Consider the following 23,906-nt stretch of genomic DNA (forward strand, 5'->3'; position numbering starts at 1 on the left):
TTAAGGCCTTCACTGCTTGCCAAGGGATTCGAATCAAAAACCTAGGCTTTACCCAACTGGCTCTTCACCATCAGTTTATGCCTTATATACTCTCACTAAGAAATCGGCCCACTATCAAATTAAAGAAAAAAAAGTAATAGATAAACTTAAAAAATATAAATAATTTCAGCATAGCTATTAATAATATTAATAGCTTTCAACTTATTTTCTATATAGCTCAGAATAATTTGGCGCACGTGAGCGCGGCACCGATTTAAACAGGGAGTAAGGAAAAAATTATTTTTAATAATAAGGAGATGGGATTGCGGCAGCCAAACCTCGCCGCTCTCCGGCAAGCATACTGCGCCGGCCGATTTGTTCCATGGCACCACAACAGGCTATTACTCCCAACTGTTCGCCTCCCGATTGTGCTTCCTCTTTGGGAGCACCAGGATTACATTCTCATAAGCCGGAGGTGGCACGGCGGTCACACCAACGATAGCCAACACCATAGCCATTTTGATAAAGAGAGGGAGAAGGCGGAGGGAATATTCTGGCTTGGACTCGCTGCTGATGTGTCCCTCTCCGTTGGGAAAGCCCTCACCGGTTACATCTGCGGAAGCACCGCCATCATCGCGGATGCCGCGCATTCGGCCTCTGATGTCGTAAGTATAGCGTGAATATTGGGTGGATGATTTATTGGTTGTTGAGATTGTTTTTCCCCCTTGGTTGCTGGGATCTTAGTGGACTGAACCTTTAGTAATTAGATTATTGCTGCCCTTTATTTTTGTAATAATTTATATTAGTAGTTAGATGACCTATAATCTAGATACCAAGGAATTGTGTTTTTAAAATATGAATTAAATTTTATGAATAAAATTGTTATTTTAACGCGTTGAAGAGCCAAATAGCTGACATCAAGAACATGACATTACTTCGCTGATATAAGAAAAATTTTCATTGTTTCTAAAAAAAATTTGCACAAATTATTGTCGTTTGAGGTAAATGGATGATAACTAAGTGGAGATAATATTGAAATCTTTATAATGTGCTTTTTGGTCGAGATAATTTACAAAAACTGTTCAAGCGTATTCATGTTTTTTTAAGGTTAAGAGAACCTGCTGTTGTTTATCATCTTTAACCTTGTGATTCTGCAGGTCCTCAGCAGCATTGCGTTGTTGTCTTATAGGGCTGCCAAGGCTCCGAAGGACAAAGAACACCCATATGGTTAATTTTGCTTCTATACCTGAACTCCTCCCTTTTCCATATAATTGCTGTTTTGCATAGTGAGAAATTGTTGTAGGTAAAATGTTTGCAAATAAAATACAAAATTTTGCGTGATTCTCTGCAAATTTCGACGAAGTGCATTAAAAGTTAGTTTCATCCCTTGTTCATTTACAAGTATATATTTTAGATTACATTCCATTTATAATGAGCCAAACAGCCTACTAAAGTCCTTGGTATCATGGTGCTCAGCACAAAATGAAAGGTGAAAAAAAAAAAAAGATTCAAAAGTCCAACCTCAGATGGTTGGATAATGCTAGCGCTAATAGTCATAGTTTATGACCTAGTAGTTCTAAATATTGGAGGCTAAGAAGCACAAATAATTTTGAGGGTTCAACTTATCCTTTTCCTACTTATCATAGTTAGCACTGATGCTTGTTATTATGCCGTTTGATATATCTGAATATTAGGTCATAAAAGTAACTGCCTTAGGAGAATAGGATGATACCATCTTTCATTTAGCTAATCAAGATGTATGGCATTGCATGTTAAATGTATAACTAATACATGCCCAATGTGGGTGAAAGGTGGATACCATATTTGCTTATGATTTGCTTGATTCACTCGCTAGGAGAATAGGATGTTACTTTGTTAATTGTTTTATATCATTTCATTATTTAGTGTAGAAGTTGTTTCAATACTTTGGTTTGATCATCTTCCTGCTTGTTAATGTGTTCATAACATCTGTGTTTAATAGATCATAATTTAGTTGAAGGTGCTGGAGTTAATCCCTATTTCCTCCACTTGTAAATTGAAAAAGTATGCAACTATGATATCCTCCTTTGTGCAAAAAAATGTTATACTTATATGCAAATACTTATATTAGCATTATATTTGTGCGACAAGCCATATCCATAATCTATTTTCTCAATATTTTTGGTGCATTCAATCTGATTCAAATCACATATGTATCACTTTACTGTGTCCATATTTTATAAACGATGGATTTTCACTGATCACAGCGCTGAAAAAATCTCTATTACTCAATATTATAACTCTAAGAGCCTTATTCGTTAATAAGTTCGAGGGAATCTGTTATGAACTTGACATGAATCCCACTATGAAATGGTATATGATTTTTTTTTACATACTTCGGCTTTAAGCTGGGTACACTAACCAAAAGATGTACGTTATGACATCATAGTTCTATTAAATATGGAACAAAAGCCATAGGCTAACATTTTTTTTAATGAAATGAAATTTATAGCATTGTGAAGCTTTAATTTTTATGTGATTTGTGAGAATTATTTGTGAAGATTTTATTTATTCTAAGAGAAATGTTATACCCAAAAATCTACATGAAAACTCATGCCACATAAGTGCCTGATTAGATGGATTAATAAAAGCTCATCCAAATCAAATATAGATTATACTCTAATATTTATTTGGTTCACCCTATAAAAGTGATGTCCAAATAGTTCTGTTTGTACATTTTTTTAGGCGAGCATAACGTAGCTCTTTTGCTAAACCTGAGAAGTGCGCAAAGGCTGAATGGTTGATTGGTCATGCACACTTGCTATTGGCTCATCATTTAGAGTCCTTGTTGAGAATTTGAGAACATTAACACTTGGCTATGCATGTGCTCTTGCAGTTATCATTTCGTGGACATACTTGAATTTTCTTTCACTGTGATGCATTACTTGTGTTTGTTCCAGGGCATGGAAAATTTGAGTCCCTAGGAGCTCTTGGTATTTCTTGTATGCTTTTTGGAACTGCTGGTGGTATTGCCTGGCATGCCTTTGATGTTCTGCAGGTATAGGCTCTTAGCAAAATTTTAATGTTTTAGGACTCTTTTCATAGACTGTGCATGTGGGGTTTTGTAACATAAACGTAGGAAAAGTTGTGGACATCTGACGGTCTGTTTATCTTTGATATTCTGAAGTATGTTTGCCACACATCTTCCCATAAGGTTTGTGCCTGTTCACTTTCAGGGGGTTTTGACGTCAACACCAGATATGATTAATCATACCCTGGATCATCATAATCATAATCATGGCCATGGTGGCCATCATCATGGATTCGATTTGGATCACCCTATCCTGGCTTTGAGCATGACTATTTTATCTATTTCTGTTAAAGAAGGGTATGTAGGTTGTTTCTTTGTTCTCTGTTGTTTTGCATGTTATATTGGAAAATTGAAAGCTAGAGCTTCAATACCATCCTTCAGCGTAAAATTAAGGATTCATGTGTAGAAATCACAAAGGTGAAATGCCTAGTAATTAACTTGTACAATATTTCAATGTCTCCATGTGGAAAACAGGCTTATGAAAATAAATTCTATAATCTACTGCGAGTGCTTTAAGCATGCATGTTTTATTACTTTAATTTGTCATATCTAGAACTTGAACTAAACTGCATTATTGGAATTCTTAGCTCCATGTGTCCTGTTATATTTTCTTAAGGGTTTGGATAGTGGATAGGGAGCAGTGAGCTTGACCAAAAGAATTGCTTCTACTTTTTGAATTTAGGCTTTACTGGATAACAAAGAGAGCTGGAGAAAAGCAAGGAAGCGGTTTGATGAAGGCAAATGCATGGCACCATCGTTCTGATGCCATTTCATCTGTTGTTGCACTAGTTGGTGTTGGTAAGTGGCTCATAACTTAAGTTGTTTTCAGAAAAAAACCATTGACGATTATCTATTTCATGCTGTCAAATTGTGCTTCTTCATTAACCATTTTAGTAAATCATCAGAGTGCCTTTTGTATGACTATCTGATACATTATTGCTTGCTTCTGTATTCATTTGTTATTTTCTTTGCTCTTTTTGCAGCATGCACGTTCATTTATTTGATTTCTCCCGTATGAGCGTTTGTGTGGGTGATTTAAATGTGTCTTTTTGCAAATCCGAAGGTTTTTGTATGGTTGGTGTTCAGAGGATGGGCTGAGTGAACGAACCCACTTCTTTCAATGAATCATCAGTCTCCATATATATTAATTACTGAATATTATCAGAGCATCAAACTTTTGTTTTTTTGTATACGTTAACATCACACATCCTGATATTTTTTTGGTTGTTTGGGGAGTGAGGCTGTTGGAAGTTGGTGGATCACATAATTACATTCCATTTTTTTGTGGATGTTATGTCACATACACTCATCTCCTGCAGGGAATGAAGCGTTATTTACGATCGGGGGTTGTGATGGGGAAGTAGTTGGGATTTAAGTGCTGCAGATGGTAATTGTTAGATATTTAGTAATAGTAAGATTCTTGTCAAACGCACCAGATGACCAAGTGTGAAGTTGTTTTTAAGCCGTTGAAATTTGCATGGGGTTTTCTTTACTCGTGCCCAGATACCATGACTTTAGATTTAATTATCTTGATGTTCTGTCATGAATTAGAGCATCATTGAGTGTAGTAAGCTGAAAAAATTATGCTTGTTTAGTTGATTTTTTTTTTTTTGGTTTTATTGAAATGAGATATATGGTTTTGTTAAAATGAGCTTGCTGGCTTTTTAGTGATTCTTGGATATGATCAATCGTGGCATTCACTGAAGACAACTCAGAACAGGTTTCTTCTCTAGAAATGCGTCTGGGTAGTATTCTATTGTTAGTCAGATTAAATTAAAGTTATTGTTTGCTAGAACATTCACAGTAGGAGAGAGAGTTTATCATCTTAATATTATATGAAGATCTTACACGCGCATTGATAAAATAAGTCGTGAGCAGCTTATAAGAGACACAAGTTTCTTTATTTGAAAACCCAAGAAGGCGAAAAACTATGGAGCTTGGCGAAGTTAAAATGGTTTTACTTGTGGATATTATATGTTACAAATGATTCTCTTCCCTGCAATTAGGGAAGGTGTTGATGCAATGCTATAGAAAAGAACTTGGAGAATGGATTTCATGTTGGTAATTGATGGAGCTTTGTGGCATTAAGAGTTGTCTTCAAGAGATTATTGGTTGTTTGGTCTCTTTAGAAGAGGGGAGACCAAATATCAAGAAGCCTAGCATATGCCTTGGTTTCAACATTGGGCGTCTTCCTTGTTAGCGATGGCGTGCATAGACGTTGGTGTCGTTGATGTGCATTGGCCTTCTTGGTGACATCAACTGTTGGGGTTAATGTCTATGGTGGCAATGAAGTTGATGTGGACATTACGCATTGGGCTTGTTGGCACGAAGCATTAGTATTGATAATATGGATTGGTCTTTTTGGCAATAACATATGTCAATGTTGCTATTTAAGATGTGCATTGGTCTTATTGGTGGTGACTTTCATCAATAATAGTATCAAAGACATACATTGATGTTGTTGGCATTGGTGTATCGAAGATTTGCATCATCCTTATTGATGATTACATGCATCAGTATTGTTGGGGATGATGTGCACTAACATTGGTGTCAACAGCATACGTTGGTCTTGTTTGTGATGGTGCAAGTCTACACTGATGTCAATGACGCGCACATCTTGATTAGAGATGACATGTGTCAATGTTGTTTGGTAGTTACTATACAATGGTTGGGTGACAATGGTCACATGATAATAGTTGGATGACTGTGGTCAGTTAGTGATGATAGTTAGGTGACGACACTTATTGGCTTTGATCGTAGGCAATTGGCGTTGATCGTAGGCAATAACCCTTGCCAATTCCAGATCAAGGTCCAATCCAAGTCTAGCTCTCCACCCTCATGTGTAGAGTGGGGGCTTATTTATATATTTTATTAATTACATTTTAATTTTATTAGCCGAGAACTCCACCAAATGGTTCATGCTAATTCACTTGATCATAGCCATTATTTAATCATTTAAGTACCTTAATAACATTGGAACTTAATGAACTTGGGCACATTGGAGTTATGAAGTTTTCAAATATGCTTTGAGTACTTGATTTAATATCAATTAGACTAAGATCAAAGTACATTTGATGTTGTAGTTTGGTCTCATTATAATGTTTATTTTGACTATAAATTTGTTGAAACTTGAATTCAAAGGGTCTTGAATTTAATTTTATAAGTTTTAGTTTAAACATTGTATCAAGATTCGTGTTTGTTTAGATGAATTTTTTGGTAACATATAAAAAATCATTAGTTCTATCCTTGAAAAATATTCATGAGATAGGCATATATGACATAATGGGGCAGTTTGGAATTAAAAGACAAGCTACTTAATATCTTATTCAAGCCGTGATTTTTTCTTTTGTGGGACTCAAATACAAGCTAGTTCTCTACATCAGATAAGGGGGCAATATTTGCTCTAGCCTTCATTAATAAAAAAAAAAAAAAGAAGAAATGTGTTAATTTCTTATTAAGAATCTAGAATGAAATTTGCATCAGTCCTCACCATGTGCATGATTTCTGGTTGGTCATTTCTTTCTTATTTTCTATTGCATTATATTGTATTTTATGCTGCTTTTCTACATCATTCTACTAGCTCCTTATATGCCATTACAAATAGAAGTGCTACACGTTAATTCTTGACCTAATCTAAATAATTCTTCTTAACGGGGGTGTATAAACATTTATTATTTAGGGGGGGGGGGGGGGGGGGGGGAGGAGGGGCACAATTGAAATGCTTCTATTAAAACTTCAAATATCGAGGACTTATTAATATATATCTATGATATATGATGACATATTAAAATTTATAGCGGGTACATGCCTCCTCTTAAATCTACCTTTGCCAGCAAATGAGTGCAATTTTATCCTCGTTAATGAAATAATCCTTGTGGCATGAGAGAAATGTGTGCAAAAAATGTTATTTTTCCTTGGAATAGAAATTTTGTAAAAATCTTTAATTTTATTTTATTTTTTAATTGTTGGGTTGGTGCGAACAAAAAAGTTTGGAGCATACAATAATTATATGAAAACTAGAAATTCCACAAAGAAGGTTGTAATCAAAGTTATTGTTGAAACTTTTGATGATTTATTGAGTTTTCTAGGCACCAAAAAAAGATAAAAAAAAGGCTAGACATTGTCGAAACTCGAAAAGAAGCATATAAAATAGATAATGCTCACGAAAGGAGATCAAAAGATTTTAATCAAATTAAATGTATGATGAATGGGTATAGTAAGAACTTAGTTAAAAACTAGGAACATTTAGGCAAATTGAAAAATCTATTCAAAAAAGTATTAAAAAAATAGTGATATGGAGTTGTTATGTGTTGGAACATTCACGGTGGTAGAGAGGTATAGAAGGTTTAATGTCCTAACTTTGCACAAAAGCCCAATACACACACAGATAAGAGAGAAGATGCAAGAAACCTTAGGGCTTGGCCCAGTTACAATGATTTAACTAGTATTTTTCATTTATTACTAATGATGCCTTTCTTTGAGAGAAGATATTAATACAGTACAAAGAATATATTATGCGGTTGAAGTTGGAATAAACTTTTAGCAAGAATCCAACATAATGAAGTTGGGAGTCAAAGTTGATATTGACGGTGTGCATTGATCTTGTAAGTGATGACATATATTGACATTATTAGAAATGATAAGTGATGAAGCTATAAACGTTAGAGTAGCCATGTGATAATAACCAAAATATTATAGCTTGGAGGAATGTAGTAGTTGGCAGGTGATGGAGGTCGAAGGACTATAGTTGCCAGTGATGGAGTTCAAAAGAATTATAATAAGACTTCGGTGGTCTGAAGATTGTAGTTGAGTGATCATATTTGGCGGGTGACAGAGGATGGAGGATTGTAGTTGGGCGATAATAGTTTGAGGGTCATAGTCAACAAGTGATGGAGGTTGAAAAAATTGTAGTTGACAGGTGACTTAGGTCAGAAGGGCTGTAATTGACGGGCAATGGAGCTTTAAAGAGCGCAATTGAGTGACAATGGTTAAAAGATTATAATCGGCGACGATGGTATGAGGATCGTATCGTAATGCGATGGCTGTCCAAGGATCGTAGTCGGCGAGCGATAGTGGTTTGAGGGTTGTAGTTAGCTGGCAGTAGTGGTTTGAAGGACCGAAATCAGGGTGACGAAGGTCGGAGGATCGTAGTTCTACGACAATGGCGAAGGACTGTAGTTGGGCACGACGGTACAAGGGTCGTAATTAACAGGCAAAGGATGTTTGAAGGATCGTAGTCGAGCTACAATGGTCAGAGGACCATAGTTGCGGGTGACAGAGGTTGAAGGGTTCGTAGTAGGACAATGGTGGTCGGATGATCATAGTCGAGCGATGGTGGTCAGAGGATTGTAATTGGGTGATGGTTGTTGGAGGACCGTATTCGACGGGTGATGGAGGTTGGAGAATCTTATTGGGGTGTTGGTAGTTAGAGGACCGTACTAAGGCAACGGTGGCCCGATGACCGTAGTCGGGTGACAGTGGTTCGAGGATCGTAGTCAGTGGGCAATTGAGGTTGGAAGGACCATAGTTGAGCGACAGAGGTCTGAGGACCCTAGTCGGATGATGGTGGTCCAAGGGCTGTAGTCGGGCGACAGTGGTTCAAGGTTGTAGCTGACAGGCGATGGAGGTTGGAAGAACTGCAGTCAGATGATGGTGGTCGAAGGATCATAGTTAGCTGACAATGGAGCTTGGAAGGGCCATAATTGGGTGATGGAGATCAAAGGGCCATAGCAGGGCGGCAGATATCAGAGGGTCATAACAGGGCAACAGTGGTTTGAGAATCATAGTAGGACGATAGTGATATAAGGATCATAGTCTCACGATGATGGTTTGAGGATCATAATCGGACAATGGTGGTTTGAGGATCATAGTTGGTGGGTGATGGGAGTGGGATGATCATAATCAGGCAATGGTGGTCAGAGTATCATAATCGAGCGATAGTGGTTTGAGGACCATAGTTTACAGGCAATAGAGGTCGGAAGGATTATAATTGGTAGGCGATGAAGGTCGGATGACCATAGTTTGACAACAGTGGTCTAAGGACCGTAGTCGGGCAATGGTGGTCTGAGGATTGTATTTGGTGAGTGATGGAAGTCGGAAGGAATATAGTCGGGTGACAGTGGTCCAAGGATTGTGATGGTCAGCCGATGAAGGCCTGAAGATGATAGTCAGGCGATGGCCTAACGATGATACTTTGATGTTGCTCCGGGATCCTTAGAACCTCAAAGCTTTAGCTTGAAGCTCACTCTTTCATGTAAAGAGTGGAGCTTATTTATAGATTTTTAAGGGTGGCTTGCTCGTAATTATTGAGAAAATCTGAAACACTAAATGAGACAGCTCGTATTGATTCTCTTGATTATAAAACGTTCAGTTAATGCTTAAATGTCTTAATGAAGCTAGAATTAAGTGATTTTGGACTCTTTAGATATATCTCGTTGAACAGCTCGATTCAGCTGCAAGCATGCTAAATTTGGAGATCATTTAGTCATCCAATTAATTTTTTGAAGTTTTCAATCACACTTCAGGCTTTTGATTTAGACTCGAATTAGACCATTTTTGGTGTCGTTGGGTTTGTCTCGTCAAGAGGTTTAGGTCGATTTTAAGTTTGTTTAAATTGGAGTTCGGATGATTTTGGATTTAGTTTGAGAAGTTTTCAATTCAAATATACCTCGAGATTTGCGCCTAATTAAGGTGATTTTCAATTATGTATCAGTTGACCCCTTATTTTTGAATGTCGAAATTCTTGAAGTCTGAAAATATGTGCTTGAGCCTTCCAAAAAGCTTTGCGATGCAACATTATGATAGTCCATTCATCTTTCTTTTGGTTTTAATATATCGATTTCCTTATATTATCCCCTACTACTAATGAGTCGGGGTTTACCACTGCAAAAAATCTTTCCCAATAGACTATATCTGATGCTATTACAACTCCTGCGGGTTATATGAAAGTGTTTGTCCATGCTAAGAGGGTGGGTGGGCTTGCATTGGCAGGAGCTCCATGCATTCAGTAATATATATGTCTCAAATTTGAGTCACTGAAAAAGTAGCTCCGTACATACAGTGGTAAGGTCATGTACATCAATTTCTCCCCAGACCTTGCATTGGCAGGAGCTCCATGTATTTAGTAAGTTTTTTTTTTTTTTTGAATTTGTCCATATTGCAGTTATACGTCTTTTTCTTCCTGATCTTTGATCAAAAGCTTATAACCATATTGAAGTCTATTGAAAGCATAATAAACAATACAGTCTTCTATTTTCCTTTTTCCTCATATTACTAAACATGAAGTGCCTGTCATGGTCTGTTTTCTCTTTTGAACTTTTTGAATGAGTTGAGTTCTGTATCATGCTGTATGATATTTAACTCTCTACTCCGGTGGGATTACAAAATTCTGAGTTTTTCTTTTGCATTTTATTGCAGGAGGATCTTTGTTAGGATTACCATTTGTGGATCCACTTGCTGGAATTGTTGTTGCGGGGATGATTTTGAAAGCTGGAATTGAGACTGGTTATCAAAGGTAATGGTTGTTTTTATGACGTCCAAAGGACAGTGGGAAAATTAGTTATCCAATATATTTTTTCCCAATTAATCCTCCCCTATATTAGTTTTTAGGGTTTTAAGATCTTTCCAAGCTTTGAATTATAAACATTTACATTAGTTATGTATTCTTAGTCCTAGCTTTTTTATTTGCAGTGTTATGGAATTAGTTGACGCTGGTGCCCCACCAGCAGTGTTAGCACCAATTAGACGAACAATCACCCAAGTGGAAGATGTGAAGGTAAGTTCCAAACTTTTATTTTGGATCTTTTATGGCTAAAGTGCACTGCTAGCCCCTATTAATAACTTCATGCTATGCTGCTCATCATTGATCATATGAATCTTTGAGCTTTCTTTTGTCTCATTAAAATTAGAGCTATTGAGATAATTACTAAGAAAATTGATTATTCCTATGTTCAAATCACATTAGTTTTCTATATTGATGTATTTCTTTATTATCCACTTTTTTAAAGCACAATTTTATAATAGGCAAATGATAGGAGTACACAATGGGAACAAGAATTGCCCTAAAAAATACGTAGGGCAAAATAAATGTATTGTGGAACACAAGCTTAATTGAACCTCCTCGAAAAATGGAGAGTGACAATCAATTTTTTCTTATTATGGCCCTATCTGGTAAATAGGATATGAAACCTCCTATACACCAACGCATCTTCACTCAGAACGTCTCCATCAAAATCAGGAGGATGCAATGAATTATGAGCTTCTAGGTCTTCATTAATAGAAGGGAGAAACTTCAAGAGCAAGAGATCAATATTGTAAGAGATGTAGATGTTGGAGGCGGAGGAATAGTAGTGATAGGCACGCTAAATGTGGCTTCCAAATGATCAGTTGGTCCAAGATTTTGCAAATAAACCTCTATTGATGGAGGAGTTGTAGTTATTGAAGAAAGGGGTATTATGATCATTTGAATGAACTACATTATCCTGAACATTAAATTTTTGTAAATTTGGATGATTCTTGAAGCATCTGGAGAGAATGTGGCCAATGATTTTACAAAAGAGCATTGTTAGGAGATTTCTTTGAATTCAATCTTCTACCAGTAACAATAAGATGATATAGCAATCCACATCTTATGAATCAGAGAGGTAACTTCCAATTCAACCAGGACCTTGACTGCAAAAGGCCTACAACAGTACAAGGAGGTTTCTTTAAATTCAATCGTCAAATGATCTTATTGAAATAGTAGTACTAGGAGATTTCTTAAATTTCAATCTTCTACCCATGACAACAAGAAGATCTACCAATTGACACCTTATGAGAGGAGAGAGATCATCCAATTCCATCAGGACCTTGATTAGAAAAGGGCTAAGAGGCGGGCAGTAGCGGCATCAATTTGCAAAGTTTTACAAAAAATAGATCCAAGCAAATATAAAGTTGATTGATTGAATGAATGTATATGCAGCCTAAAAAAAGCCACCCAAATGAGGGTGATTGGTGGTTCCTTGGAGGCATCAAAATGGGGAGGCACTTTAACATTCTAATAAGAAAGCCGCTACTGTAGCACGAATGAAAAGATAAAAGCTTGTTATAATTAACTCCAAAGAAAATCTGATAATAATATGATGGTGATTAAAGAGACCAATTGAATTAATTGCTAATATGCTATAAATTTGCGAATGATGTCCATGTTGAGAGACCCAAAGAGAATTTTTTAGTAATATTTAAAGTGAATGGCCGAGCAATTTCAGAGATCTCAACATCATTGAAAATAAGTGTAGGCTTGCCTTGGAAAGAAGTTGTCTTTTGTACGTGAGAATCTTTAGATTGATGATTGCATGGATGCTGAACCCAACAAGCAATGCACCACATTAGCAAAAGAGCGAGACGTACGAGCAAAAGGCGAAGGAGCCTCAGAGATTGGAGCATGGAGTGGTGAAGGAGGATTAGAGCAGACCACCGAAACCCTTTGAACGAAAGGAGGATCCTCATAGATGATTGAATGACCTGAGCAGGGGACATCAAAGGTGGATAAAAAGGGACCACCAAAACCCTTGGAACTTTCAGGGAGGGTGGTGATTGAGCATAAGTGGGGAGCAAAGAGAAGGAAAGCTGAGATGAGTAGCCCAAAATAGGTAGGAGACAAACATAATAGATTCATAATGGTTAAAAGGGGCCATATCCAAAGGGGGGAGCGATGGGTTGTCGCCCTGAAGGATTGATAGCAGCCATATGCGGCACATAGTTGCAGAAAAATTGCATGAGCCACACACATCCCTATATACGAGCATGCTGGAACAAGCCAAATAAGAGAACATGCCTTTGAATAGGGACAAGACAAGAAGGCAGCCTATTAGACAAGTGCGAGGGCTAGAGGATGTGTCCCCACATGAGCATTGGATAAAAGGGCAGCATAAGGGTTCCACGTGTCTATGCCTATGAGGTTGAGGAGTGAGTCATGCTTTATTTTTTTATTGTCTACTTTCCTTCATTAATGACACATTTTAGTGTTTGTTGGCTATCTTTTGCATTATTCAACATTTGCCATAATAACAATCATTCTACACCACACAGTGAGCTCAAATGTCTTGGTTGAAGAGAAAGATGATGTAAAGCCTTAGAAAATCTTAGAGAAACAGAGTCCCACATTTGTTTGCACCATGATTATAGCAAACCATATTTTAGCTTTTCATCAACTGTAAACATCTAGAGGGCTTATAAAAATCCCTCAACATATCATTGTAGAGTGTGTTGAGATAGAAAAATTGGGAGGGTGAAACATAGAGCACTCGAAAGAGGTCAGATGACCTCAAGTCTTTGTAAAATACATCCTCCTTTTAATGACCCTAACCCTCACACCATTATAAGCCAACGAGTATATAAGAATATGTGGTGCTCACAGCCTTGCTTACTACTGAATCACCACTCCTACACCCTCCATCATGATCCCCAATAGATGTCAGACACCCTTCAACATCCTTAATGATAAAGGGAACATCATAAATAGCCTCAAATGGTAATCATTCCTAAAAACTAATCACATCTATAGTCCTTAGAGAGATGTAGACTTCAAAATCACTGAACTATTATGGCAAGTATGAAACTAATATGTGTCCACTCCATAACTTATTGAGGATACCAATGGCTTTTGGATTCTCATATAGATCCAACCTGAAGGTTATATGGTTTGGAATTCAAGTAGAATACTTTGCATTTACCCGAAACTATTCTATGTTAGGTCACTGATGACCTATATCCGTGACTATGTTTAGCTTTGCTAAGACAAACTTGATTTATAATGAGTCAGTCACTCAGTTACGTAGTGACTCTTCAAAGTTGATGGTCATCAGTACCTTGCAAAATCTTGGCATGTCCTTGAACTTCCTCTTTTTTCAATATAACTTCTTAGATTGCTCTCTCTTAATATGTGACACATCGTTAATATAAGTTGGATTTTGTGAGTTACATGACTCATGATTAATTATGTTGATCCTTAATACGTTAATTGCTTAGCTTGTTTGATTAGCCTATTTAAACCCCTCACTTGATTGGGGAATTTTCGAACTCAAAAGAGCAAGATAGAAGTTTATTTAGGAATCTTGCTTTACTTCATTGAAATGATATTTAATCAAGACTTGTTTTTTTACCCAAGATTTTGCCTGTCTAACATTGGGATAACTTCTTTAACTAATTCTTCCTTCCTCAAATAGATCTGATATGTTTGAGTATATCTCTTGTTCAGGCTTCTATTTCCCTTCACTTTGACTGACAAAAATACTTATTAAGAGGGATTATGCTGAATGAGGTTACCATGGTTATATGGTGTTGAGTTTGAGTTATCTAAAGAGAGCACAATATTCTGCCTATCACACATGGCTTCAAGTGATGCATGTAAAGCATTAACTGATTCCTCCTAAAGGTTGTGTGCGACATCAATGTCTTCCATAAACTAAGCAATCACATGTCAAGCTTGAATAGGGGTCAATTGCACAACTCCTCAAACATTGTCAATGCTTTTATTATTGGACCTATCATGCAGTTTGCCAACTCCCAATAGATGACATACTTCTTGATACTAATGGCTAGAAGGTGATGTTACCACATCAAGTTCTTATTCGGAGGGGCTCGATTGAAACCAATGAAATTCCAAAAGCTTTAGTCTGTCTATGGAGAAGTTCTAATATGATGGCCTAAAGAAAGTGAATGTGCCAACATGTAGTTTTTCAACAATTTAAGGTCTCACTTAATGCTTGGGCATCACCTAAAAGACCCTCAATCTTTTCAAGTGCCACTTACCACTATCACTTCTACAACAATGAAGAAGATTATTTAGTAAGAGGTTGCTATTACTGGCCTTTCTTTGTTCACCAACTTTGTCTTACGCAATTGGAAAGTAAGCATTGAAGCTTGTACTATGACCTACCTTCAGAGGAGAATCAAAGGAAGTTAAGCATTTGGATGTGTGATCAACAATTATAGTTGTTCTAATACGATTCACATTGGATATAATTTCAACAATCCCAATATACCTGACACTATGGGCTCGGATTAACACAGTTCATGACTAGGGGTGTTTAATCTGATGACCCTGATGATGTTGGTGCTAAATTAAAGTCAAATTCTACAATATGACCCATTCCTCATCTTACGGCCAAGTCAATATTGACTTGGCTTGGCCAATTAAGAGGGATTTTGGGTTATATAGTGATGTAGAACGAGAATTGAACTTTGCTAGGGAAAGGATCTCCTCTCCAAAGATCTGAACACAAGCCTAGGTGAGGCCTTGGAAAATTTCAGCCTTGATGGTGAAGAGAAAAACTGAGAAGAAAATTAGATTTTGGGAAGGGGATGGGGAAGAAGTCCAAAACTCGTTCAAAATCTATAATATTACTTCAGATTTTTATTCAAAATCTGAGAGAAATTCAGATTTTTACAAAGAATGCTGAGAGGCGTTCAGATTTGCTCTTCAAATCTTCCCAAAAATGGACGCTACCCATGGACAGATTTTGGGAATTTTTCGGTGGAGAGAAGGGAGGGAATTAAGGCATAATTTGCTTCTAAACAGAGACTTTCCTAGTGGAATAAATCAAACAGAAAAGGCATGGTGGAATTTCGGCTAGAGGAAAAAATAATGAGCCTTGGATTGATTACCTAAGATAGGATTCTGTACTTAGGAAAGGAAATAAATCCCAATTTAAGTTTAGGGGAAGTAGGGGAGTTACGGGAATTTGAAATTAGTTTCCAAACAATTTGGTAGAATAGGAAATAATTTATTGGAAATTGCTGGTTCCTGCCAAGGTGGAGGTGAGCTGGCGGCATGCAAGGGAGGAATAGGGGTTTGAATGATTTAATTGAGATTACTTAATTGGGGTGTGGAGTTTAGGAAAGAAATAATTAAACCCTATTTGAATTTGAAATTCAAATTGAATTTATTTAGTAACTTTCCAAAAATAGAATGATGAATTAAGAAAGAATTCAAATTTCAAATTTGTGAAATTTGAAATTTTGAAAACCGCCCAAAATTAAATCACCCAAATTAAGTTTGAAATACATCATGAATGAGATTCACTACTTTCCTAAAATGGCTTTCTAATTTTGGAAACTTTTTGAAATTCAAAATTTGAATTTCAAAGGATGAAAATAATTTCCTAAATTATTTGAACTTTTTAGATAAGCATTAAGATGACATGGACTCCTCATTCATGGAGACAAACAAGAGTGGCCGGCTGCTTTATGAAGGTTGGGGGGAAAATTTTGGCCGTGGGGTGTAGAGAGGGAGGAAGAATATGAAAAGGACAATGTGGAGTGATAAGGAAGAAAACAAAAACCAAAGATAGAACGAAGATAGAAGAATCAAAACGAAAAGGAGACAATAAAACCGCGAGCCTCGGACTCTTCTGAAGACTGACGGGTGATTCGTTTGCCCTTCTCCAAGAGACTTCAAATCACGAGCCCGGACCCATCCTGCGGCTGGTGAAGACTTCGATTCCTCTCATAGGAATCCCACTAACGCTTTCTCACAAGAAGAACACAAGTGTGAAACACAAAATTTTCATATCAAATTAACCATCCATTACAATAGCTTAAGGCCCTGTTAGCCATTAACTGAGGAAATAAATTACAAAAATTGCCCTTGGGCCTAACCAACTACCTAGGGTGAACAAAGGAAATAGCATTAATAAGATAGCTGAAAATCAGAAAAAATAATTCAAATGACAAGTTAAATATAGCCGGTTCGTCGCCTCCTGTGATAGGAGCCAGAATCTTCGTGCCGATGTCCACATCAGTATAGCCATTTAGGTCAGTTCATTGGACCCAGCTTTAGATTAATAGTTGAACCCATTCCCAGAGGGCGCGGAATTGGTGTCAGCTGAGCCAAGTTGGATCCATAAGCTTGAATCTTCAGTGGTATACCTTGACCATATGACTGATTGATTATTGATTGGTTATAATTGTGTTTGTTAGTGAAGCATGAGCTTTAGGTTACCAAAAGCTTGTGGGCTTCCAATTAGGGTCATGCAGCCATTTCTAATGCAACTAGCAAAGTAAGTATGGAGCCTTCAATCCATCATTCAGTTAGTCCAATATGACTTTGGAGTTTAAGGTCAAGGTGTTTGAGTGGACTAACGCACCATCATGAGAATGGGAGCTGAGTCGTGAGTGAATCATCCCAATTGTCCAGTTTGAACAGGTCGAGTGGGCCACTACTCCCACTTAATATTATTGTAAGTCTATTCCATTAATCAAGTTGAGGTTTGTGCCTGAGTTCACAATGAACTCTAAGTGGTTACTTGAAGGTGCTTGAGCAATATCATAGGGTGTGCCTGAGAATCACATAAGGGTTTAATTAGGAATTCTTGGACTGAACCAGCTTAGGTTAAAATTTTGGTTTGAGTTTTTAGAAAAATGCACTGGAATTGGGACAGTTGTGGTCATGTGAGTCAGAAAGGTGTTGGTCATTTATATATTATATATATATATATATATTATAATATATTATATTATATATATTAATATATATATTATATAATATATTAATATTATTAGATGCAATTTTAAGTTTTTTGTTGACAATTTAAGGGCTACTGGATCTTCCTTGCCATTGCTTGGCTTCTTCTGTGCATGCTTTCAGTTAAATTTTTTATAATTTTTTGTTTGCAATTCAAGTTTTAGTCCTAAAAATTTCTATTAGCATTTGATAGGTAATACTTGAGTTCTCAAGTATTCCTAACCCAAATCAGTAAAATTACAGCAGCAAACTGCTGTCCCCAGCAGTAAAACAGCAGAAATTCAGCAAAAATACAGCAGGAAATAGGGAAACGGGAAAAAAAACACAAGATTATGCTAGTATTTCACTAGAAACCAAAGAAAACAGCAACGATACACTTTGTTCTTCAATCCGAGAGGAAGAACAACTCTCCAACGATCACCGGCAAAGCCAAGAGCCCATGAACACAAACCCTAGATCTCAAATAGAATTCAAATTCAAGATGCCTCCCAATTCCCCCCAAACTCCTAATTATACAAATTAATCATAAAGGACAATAATGGACTTCCTAAAACATCCCCCTCATTCAAAAATCTTCCTCCCAAATTCAATTTAAGCATGTGTGGGGTCCACAGGGGAGTTCCGCCCCTTTTTGTTGTTCCCTGGCATAGCATCGGACCGGTCCCGTGACCAGTCCACTCGTAACAGCATTTTGGGCCTGTCAATAAGTATGTTGCATTTTCTTGTCTCATTTACTGATATAGTGCTTCATCTTCTTGTTGAAATATGCCTAATTATTGCTACAGGGTTGCCATCGTTTAAGAGGAAGGAAGGCGGGGTCATTCTTATATCTCGATGTTCATATTGAGGTACTGAACTTCTTTCCTCTGCATTTGTTATTTTTTTTAAAATTTATTTGCATATCATTTTTTTTTTTAAAATTTCTTTGCGTATATTCTTTTTTTTTTATATAATTTCTTTGCATATCTTCTTTGACTGAAATTATTCTACCTTTAATAAAATATGAGGTCCGATGAGATTTAGAGTGGTATCGTTGAATTGAACTGTTGCATTTGCAATAAAAGGGAATGATAAATGGATTTTGAGTTATGGCTATTCAGGCTCAGGTTCATCATTGGACCCAAAGCTCTTAGGCATTAAATTGAACCCATCCCATGAGCCCTAAGCCATAGTGGATCCACAAGGCTGTAATTCAGTTATACCTTGACCATATGACTGGGTTAACTATGGCCTGACTCAACAAATTGTGTGTGTTAGTGACTCTGTGCTTTGGTATGGTTAGCCAAAGCGCTGGGCATCCAATTGGGCTCATGCAAGCCGTTCTTGCACTAGCAAGGAAGTAGTTGTTCCCAAATCAATCATTCGATTAGGTCAATAATGACATTCGGAGTTTAGGTCAAGGTGATTGATCTGACACATCATGGATGAATGGAGAGCTTGTCTTGATTCAATTCATTGCCAATTGTCTATTGAAAAAGGTCGTTGGGCAGAAGTGCTGAGGTTTTATAATCGGTTCCATTCTGATTGCAGAAGTTTTGATTTTGGCAACTTTAATTGTGTGATTGTTTTGGTATTCAGTTTCAGTTATTTAAAAAAAAAAGCAATTAATAATTCAAAACATAGTTTTTATTAGTTTCAAAATTTTAAAATAGATGTTAAGATCAGATATAGGGAATTTTTTATGACGAGAAAAACAATTTGTCCAAGCCATGTTTTGTTAGTGCTCCTCTTACATGTGGAAATTGAAGAACTAAAAATATTACTTCTTGAGTATAAACACTAATTTGCTTGGAATTATGTGTAAATGTCAAAGAACTAAAAATATTACTTCTCATAATGTGGCAGTTCATAAACTTTCCTTTAGTCTAAGGTATCATCTATCAAGTAAGCACCAAAACGAATGAGAATTGAGCTTGAGGAACAAATGTTAGTTAAATCAATAAACTTATTGAAGATGGTTCCATCCAAGAAGAAAAATATGTCGATTGAATTACAAATATCGTTCACGTGAAGAAAAAGAATGGCAAAATGCATGAATTTATTGGCTTCTAAGACATAAATAACATTTGTTCAAAAGATAAAATCTTTTTGCCCACGACAGATCTTATGCTCTACAGCATCTCAAACTATGATATAGTCTCGTTCATAAATAGTTCATCAGCATATAACCAAATGAAGATGACGCTAGAGGATGAGAAACATATATCCTTTTGTACTCCTATATGTAGTTGCTACTACATGGTGATATCTTTAGGCTTGAAAAATGTTGGAGCCACCACCAAAGGGCTATGACTTGCATCTTTGATGCCCTCATACACAAACGATAGTGTTACATCGATGACTTGATTGTAAAATGAGAATTCAACATAAGCATGTAACTAACTTAGGGATATATTTGAAATAAATCAAAATTCCATTATTAAAATGGATTATTTGAAATGTGCTTTTGATATTTTATCTGAAATTTTTTAGTTGGGACTTTAATATTTAGTTGAATTGAATTTAGAAAGAAGAGCCTTTTTGCCTTAATAAAATGTTTCATAAAGCCAAGCTAGCCTTGCAAAATTCTAACTACATAATCCATAGGATAATTTATTTCCAACTTTAGAGTATTAAACTTGGTTTATCACTAGCTTATAAATTTTCACGCTTGTTAGGTTATTTTTTTTTATTTGGTTAAATTCACAGTTCCTTTGCTACCTTAGTGAATGGCAGTAGATACTTTACAGCGTAGTTAAGCCTTGCTACTTTTTTGGTATATCCTAGAAATTCAAGTTGCATTCCTTCAAGGGCAGTTAAAACTCAAAATTATTTATGTTTATCGAAGAGATTTAACAGCTGGATGCTATTTCAGGTAGATCCTTTCTTGAGTGTTAGTGCCGCGCATGACATTGGTGAGAATGTTCGTCAACTTATACAGAAATCTCACAAACAAGTTGCAGAAGTTTTTGTACACATAGGTATCCTACGATCATTTCTCTTTTTGTAGATATTTTTTTTGACATAATTCTAGAACTTTTCCAGCTAAAAGTTTTTTATTCCTTCTTTGCCATTTAGAGCAAGCTTAGTTAATATTATGGGGAATTGAAGTATCATTTTGAGTTGTTTAATGCCATTGGAATATAGGAGTAGGAACAGTAAGCATTATGAACTCTGATTTCCTGTTATTATAAGTTCTTTCTGATGGGAATTCTAATTAATAACAACCATTCCCATGTTGATTATAACTCCTTAAGATTTCTCTTATGATTTGTAAGGTTTAATATATGGTGCTGTCAAATTTTTTTATTTTCCTTGACAATTTTCATTGAAACCTCATTGGATTGTTGGCAACCATTGTCATTTTTTTTAATTCTAAAATGTCTATTTTAGATCCTTCCTATTCACACTCCATGTTGGACGCAAGAACGGCTTCAAAGAATTTAGAAAATCAGAATTCCAACATCTCCAAGCAACAAGAAGCAGAAGCTATTGTTTCCCATGTAATTTCATCACAGTTTCGGGAGGTAAAAGATCTGCCACTCAACTTCTCTCTAAACAATCTTATTTTGCTCTAAAATCTGCAAAAAAAGAAATGCTAATATAATAATCTTTGAGTAGAGTTGTGCACAGGGTAACCATTTTCGAAGGCTTATAGTTGCTTAGGCAAATATTTCCTACTTTGAAAACACTTCCCTGTTTCTTGTGTCATGCGACTCCATCCAGTCCCGTAACTGAGTTTGGTACTGTAGCGAACTTATTCCTGTGGCAATATTTTAGTGCCTAGCAGAGTTCTGCCCTTCCTGTAGCCGGCTTATAGTCACTGAAGTCAATTTTGAAGCTTCAGGGGTTCTTCATGGGATTCTTAGTATGTGGTTTGATTCTTCCATCTCATGCCACTATTCCTCCAGTCGAGCATTGTTATTCGATGGTTTCAGCAACATGGCTTACATAAATAGTCTAAATTTTTCTTCCTCTCCTCTCTTCTTTTTCTTCCTTATCTTCCTTTCTTCCTCTCCCCCTTCATTGAAGAATGAGGGCTCTATTTATATTTTTTTTTGTGAGTGACATGATCAGAAAATAGGGAGAAGATCAAGACACATTTGGAGTGGTTCAAATGGAGGGATGATATCGATTGCTTTGATTGTGGACCGTTTATTGAGTATTTAAGTGCCTTAATGATGTCAAAATTTGGTGATCTTGGGCTCGTTGGATTCGTCTCGTTGAGCCGTTCGATTCGACTATAAGCATGTCACATTTGGAGATGATTTGGTCATCCAATTTATGGTTTCAACCTTCCAAATGCACTTCGGGTTCTCGATCTGGACCCATTTGGGCTCGGATTGGGTCAAATCAGTGTCGTTGGGTTTGTCTTTTCGAGACGTTCAGTTCAACTATAAGTTTGTTGAAATCGGAGTTCTGATGTTCCTAGATTTAATTTTCGAAGTTTCTAATTCAAAATTGTCTAGATATTCGTACTTGACCAATATAAATTTTTGATGATATATCATTTGTAATATTGAATTATAAATGTACCAGCACTTCTGAAAGCATGCTTTCTTGATGAATGTTACAGAAAATGACCGCTGAGCACATCACTCTCCACAAATTTGGAGGGAATGTATTGCTGCAGGTTCAAGTCTCTATGCCTCCAGAAATGATGATCCAGTAATTATCCATTCATTGCATTTCTGGTTCAACTTCGTCCTCTGGATTTCGCTGTGGATATGATTATTTATTTTAATTTCCACCTTTTCAAATTGGCTACAGAGATGCGATCAATATGGCAAGAGAAGCCGAGAGAGAGATTTTGAAGGCTGCTTCTAATATCAATCAAGTAAGCATTCTGTTGAGGTTAGGTCATCCAATACAAGAATGCCATCTAGTTGGTAACAATTACCAGCAGGATACTGAGAACTAGTCAGCAATTCCTTCTTTTTATCTGACTTTTTATTTATTCATTTTCAGTCAATAATCTCTAAGAAATTTTCAGCTTATCCTGCTAAGTGTAGCGCGGCATATTACATGCAGAGTCTGGACGAGAGAAATGTCTGAATTCTATGAGGGTACACAGTAAATACATAACAAATACACATTTTTATTTTTTTGCTATGCATTTGTTGTGCAACTTCACATAATTCAGATGGTTCTCTTATCCGGATTCTGTACGTAATAATTTTTCTAAGTGTTGAGTGTGTACGGGATAATTTTTTAGCTGTTTTATCACTTCGATGATGTAAAGTTCTTTAATTGAAAAAAGAACACTAAAATAATAAATTTTATATTCATTAAAAGTGATATATTATTTATATTTATTTTGTAATATATATTACAGTATAATTTTATTGATCTTTGCTATTTAGTACATAATACAGCTAAATATGTCAATAAATGTGAATTATTGCTTTTTTTTAATCGTTGGCTGATAATAGATAAAATTACTGTAAATAAAATTTAATTTCAAGCTATAATAATTTTTAAAATATTGAATTAAATTAATTAATACTAAGCAAAAGATAAATTCTTTAACCATGACAGAATTTAAATAGTTTTAGAAAATTAAATAACATTCAACATTTAAAATGGATACTAATTTCATTCCAAAAAATAAGCATGAAACAATTGTTATGAGAAGAAATAATAATATTCTTCTCAGGAAAAAAATTGAAATGTCGCCTAAGTAATTAAAAAAATACATATTAATGGGTTGACAAAAATAAGAGCTACATTTAAATGTGTTCGACACAGTCAACTGTTGGAGGAAGATGCAGAGTAAAGCACTGTAATAATGAAACAAGCAAGAAAATAAAAGCAGCAAAAAAAATAAAAGACATCAGAATTTAGCAGAAAAAAAATTCAGAATAGGGGAAATAATCATGGAGCTATGTCACATTAAGAAATTCATTATGAAATTTGGGAGAAATAAGTATAGATGTATCTTCTCTCTCACTCTCTCATTGCTTCTTTTCTCACTTGCACCGTTTTCAATATTGTCTTAACTAAAAATATAAGAGAGAGCCATGTTATAACCCCCAAGGGACATAACCTTTGAGAAAAATAAATGTTCAGTTTGTCTCGCAGTCCTGTGGCGCCAGTTTGGGGCGTTACATTGCTCAGTCTCTATTTGACAATATTGTAGCGCTCAAATACAAAGTATTGCAATGCTTAGTTTTTATCTTGACTGTTGTGGCGCCATATCTCGACCGCTGCAGTGCTTGTGCTATATATAGGTTGAATATATCTCACCTCCTTTACAACCTAGATGAGATTTAATTCTACAGGGCAGACTGGGTTGGTACTTGATACAACAAAAACTTACAAAAGTGAAGAGTTATTAGAATATCAGAAAGCTGATTTTCATTGGAAATAATTTGG

The 23,906-nt window shown here is 36.1% G+C and overlaps 1 protein-coding gene across 1 annotated transcript; it reads left to right on the forward strand.

Annotated features, from left to right (window-relative positions):
* The first annotated feature begins 254 nt into the window (after positions 1 to 254).
* On the forward strand, positions 255 to 22,840 carry LOC110096464 (metal tolerance protein 2). Its single transcript, XM_020822437.2, has 12 exons — positions 255 to 644; positions 1,137 to 1,206; positions 2,919 to 3,016; positions 3,195 to 3,346; positions 3,732 to 3,847; positions 10,466 to 10,562; positions 10,739 to 10,823; positions 18,338 to 18,400; positions 20,407 to 20,512; positions 20,925 to 21,058; positions 22,108 to 22,199; positions 22,302 to 22,840. Exons 1-12 carry the CDS (start codon positions 297 to 299, stop codon positions 22,450 to 22,452), a joined length of 1,512 nt encoding a protein of 503 aa, XP_020678096.1. The 5' UTR covers positions 255 to 296; the 3' UTR covers positions 22,453 to 22,840.
* The last annotated feature ends 1,066 nt before the right edge of the window (positions 22,841 to 23,906 follow it).

Source organism: Dendrobium catenatum, unplaced genomic scaffold (assembly GCF_001605985.2).
Source record: "Dendrobium catenatum unplaced genomic scaffold, ASM160598v2 fragScaff_scaffold_761, whole genome shotgun sequence".
In the NCBI taxonomy this organism is placed as follows: Eukaryota; Viridiplantae; Streptophyta; class Magnoliopsida; order Asparagales; family Orchidaceae; genus Dendrobium; species Dendrobium catenatum.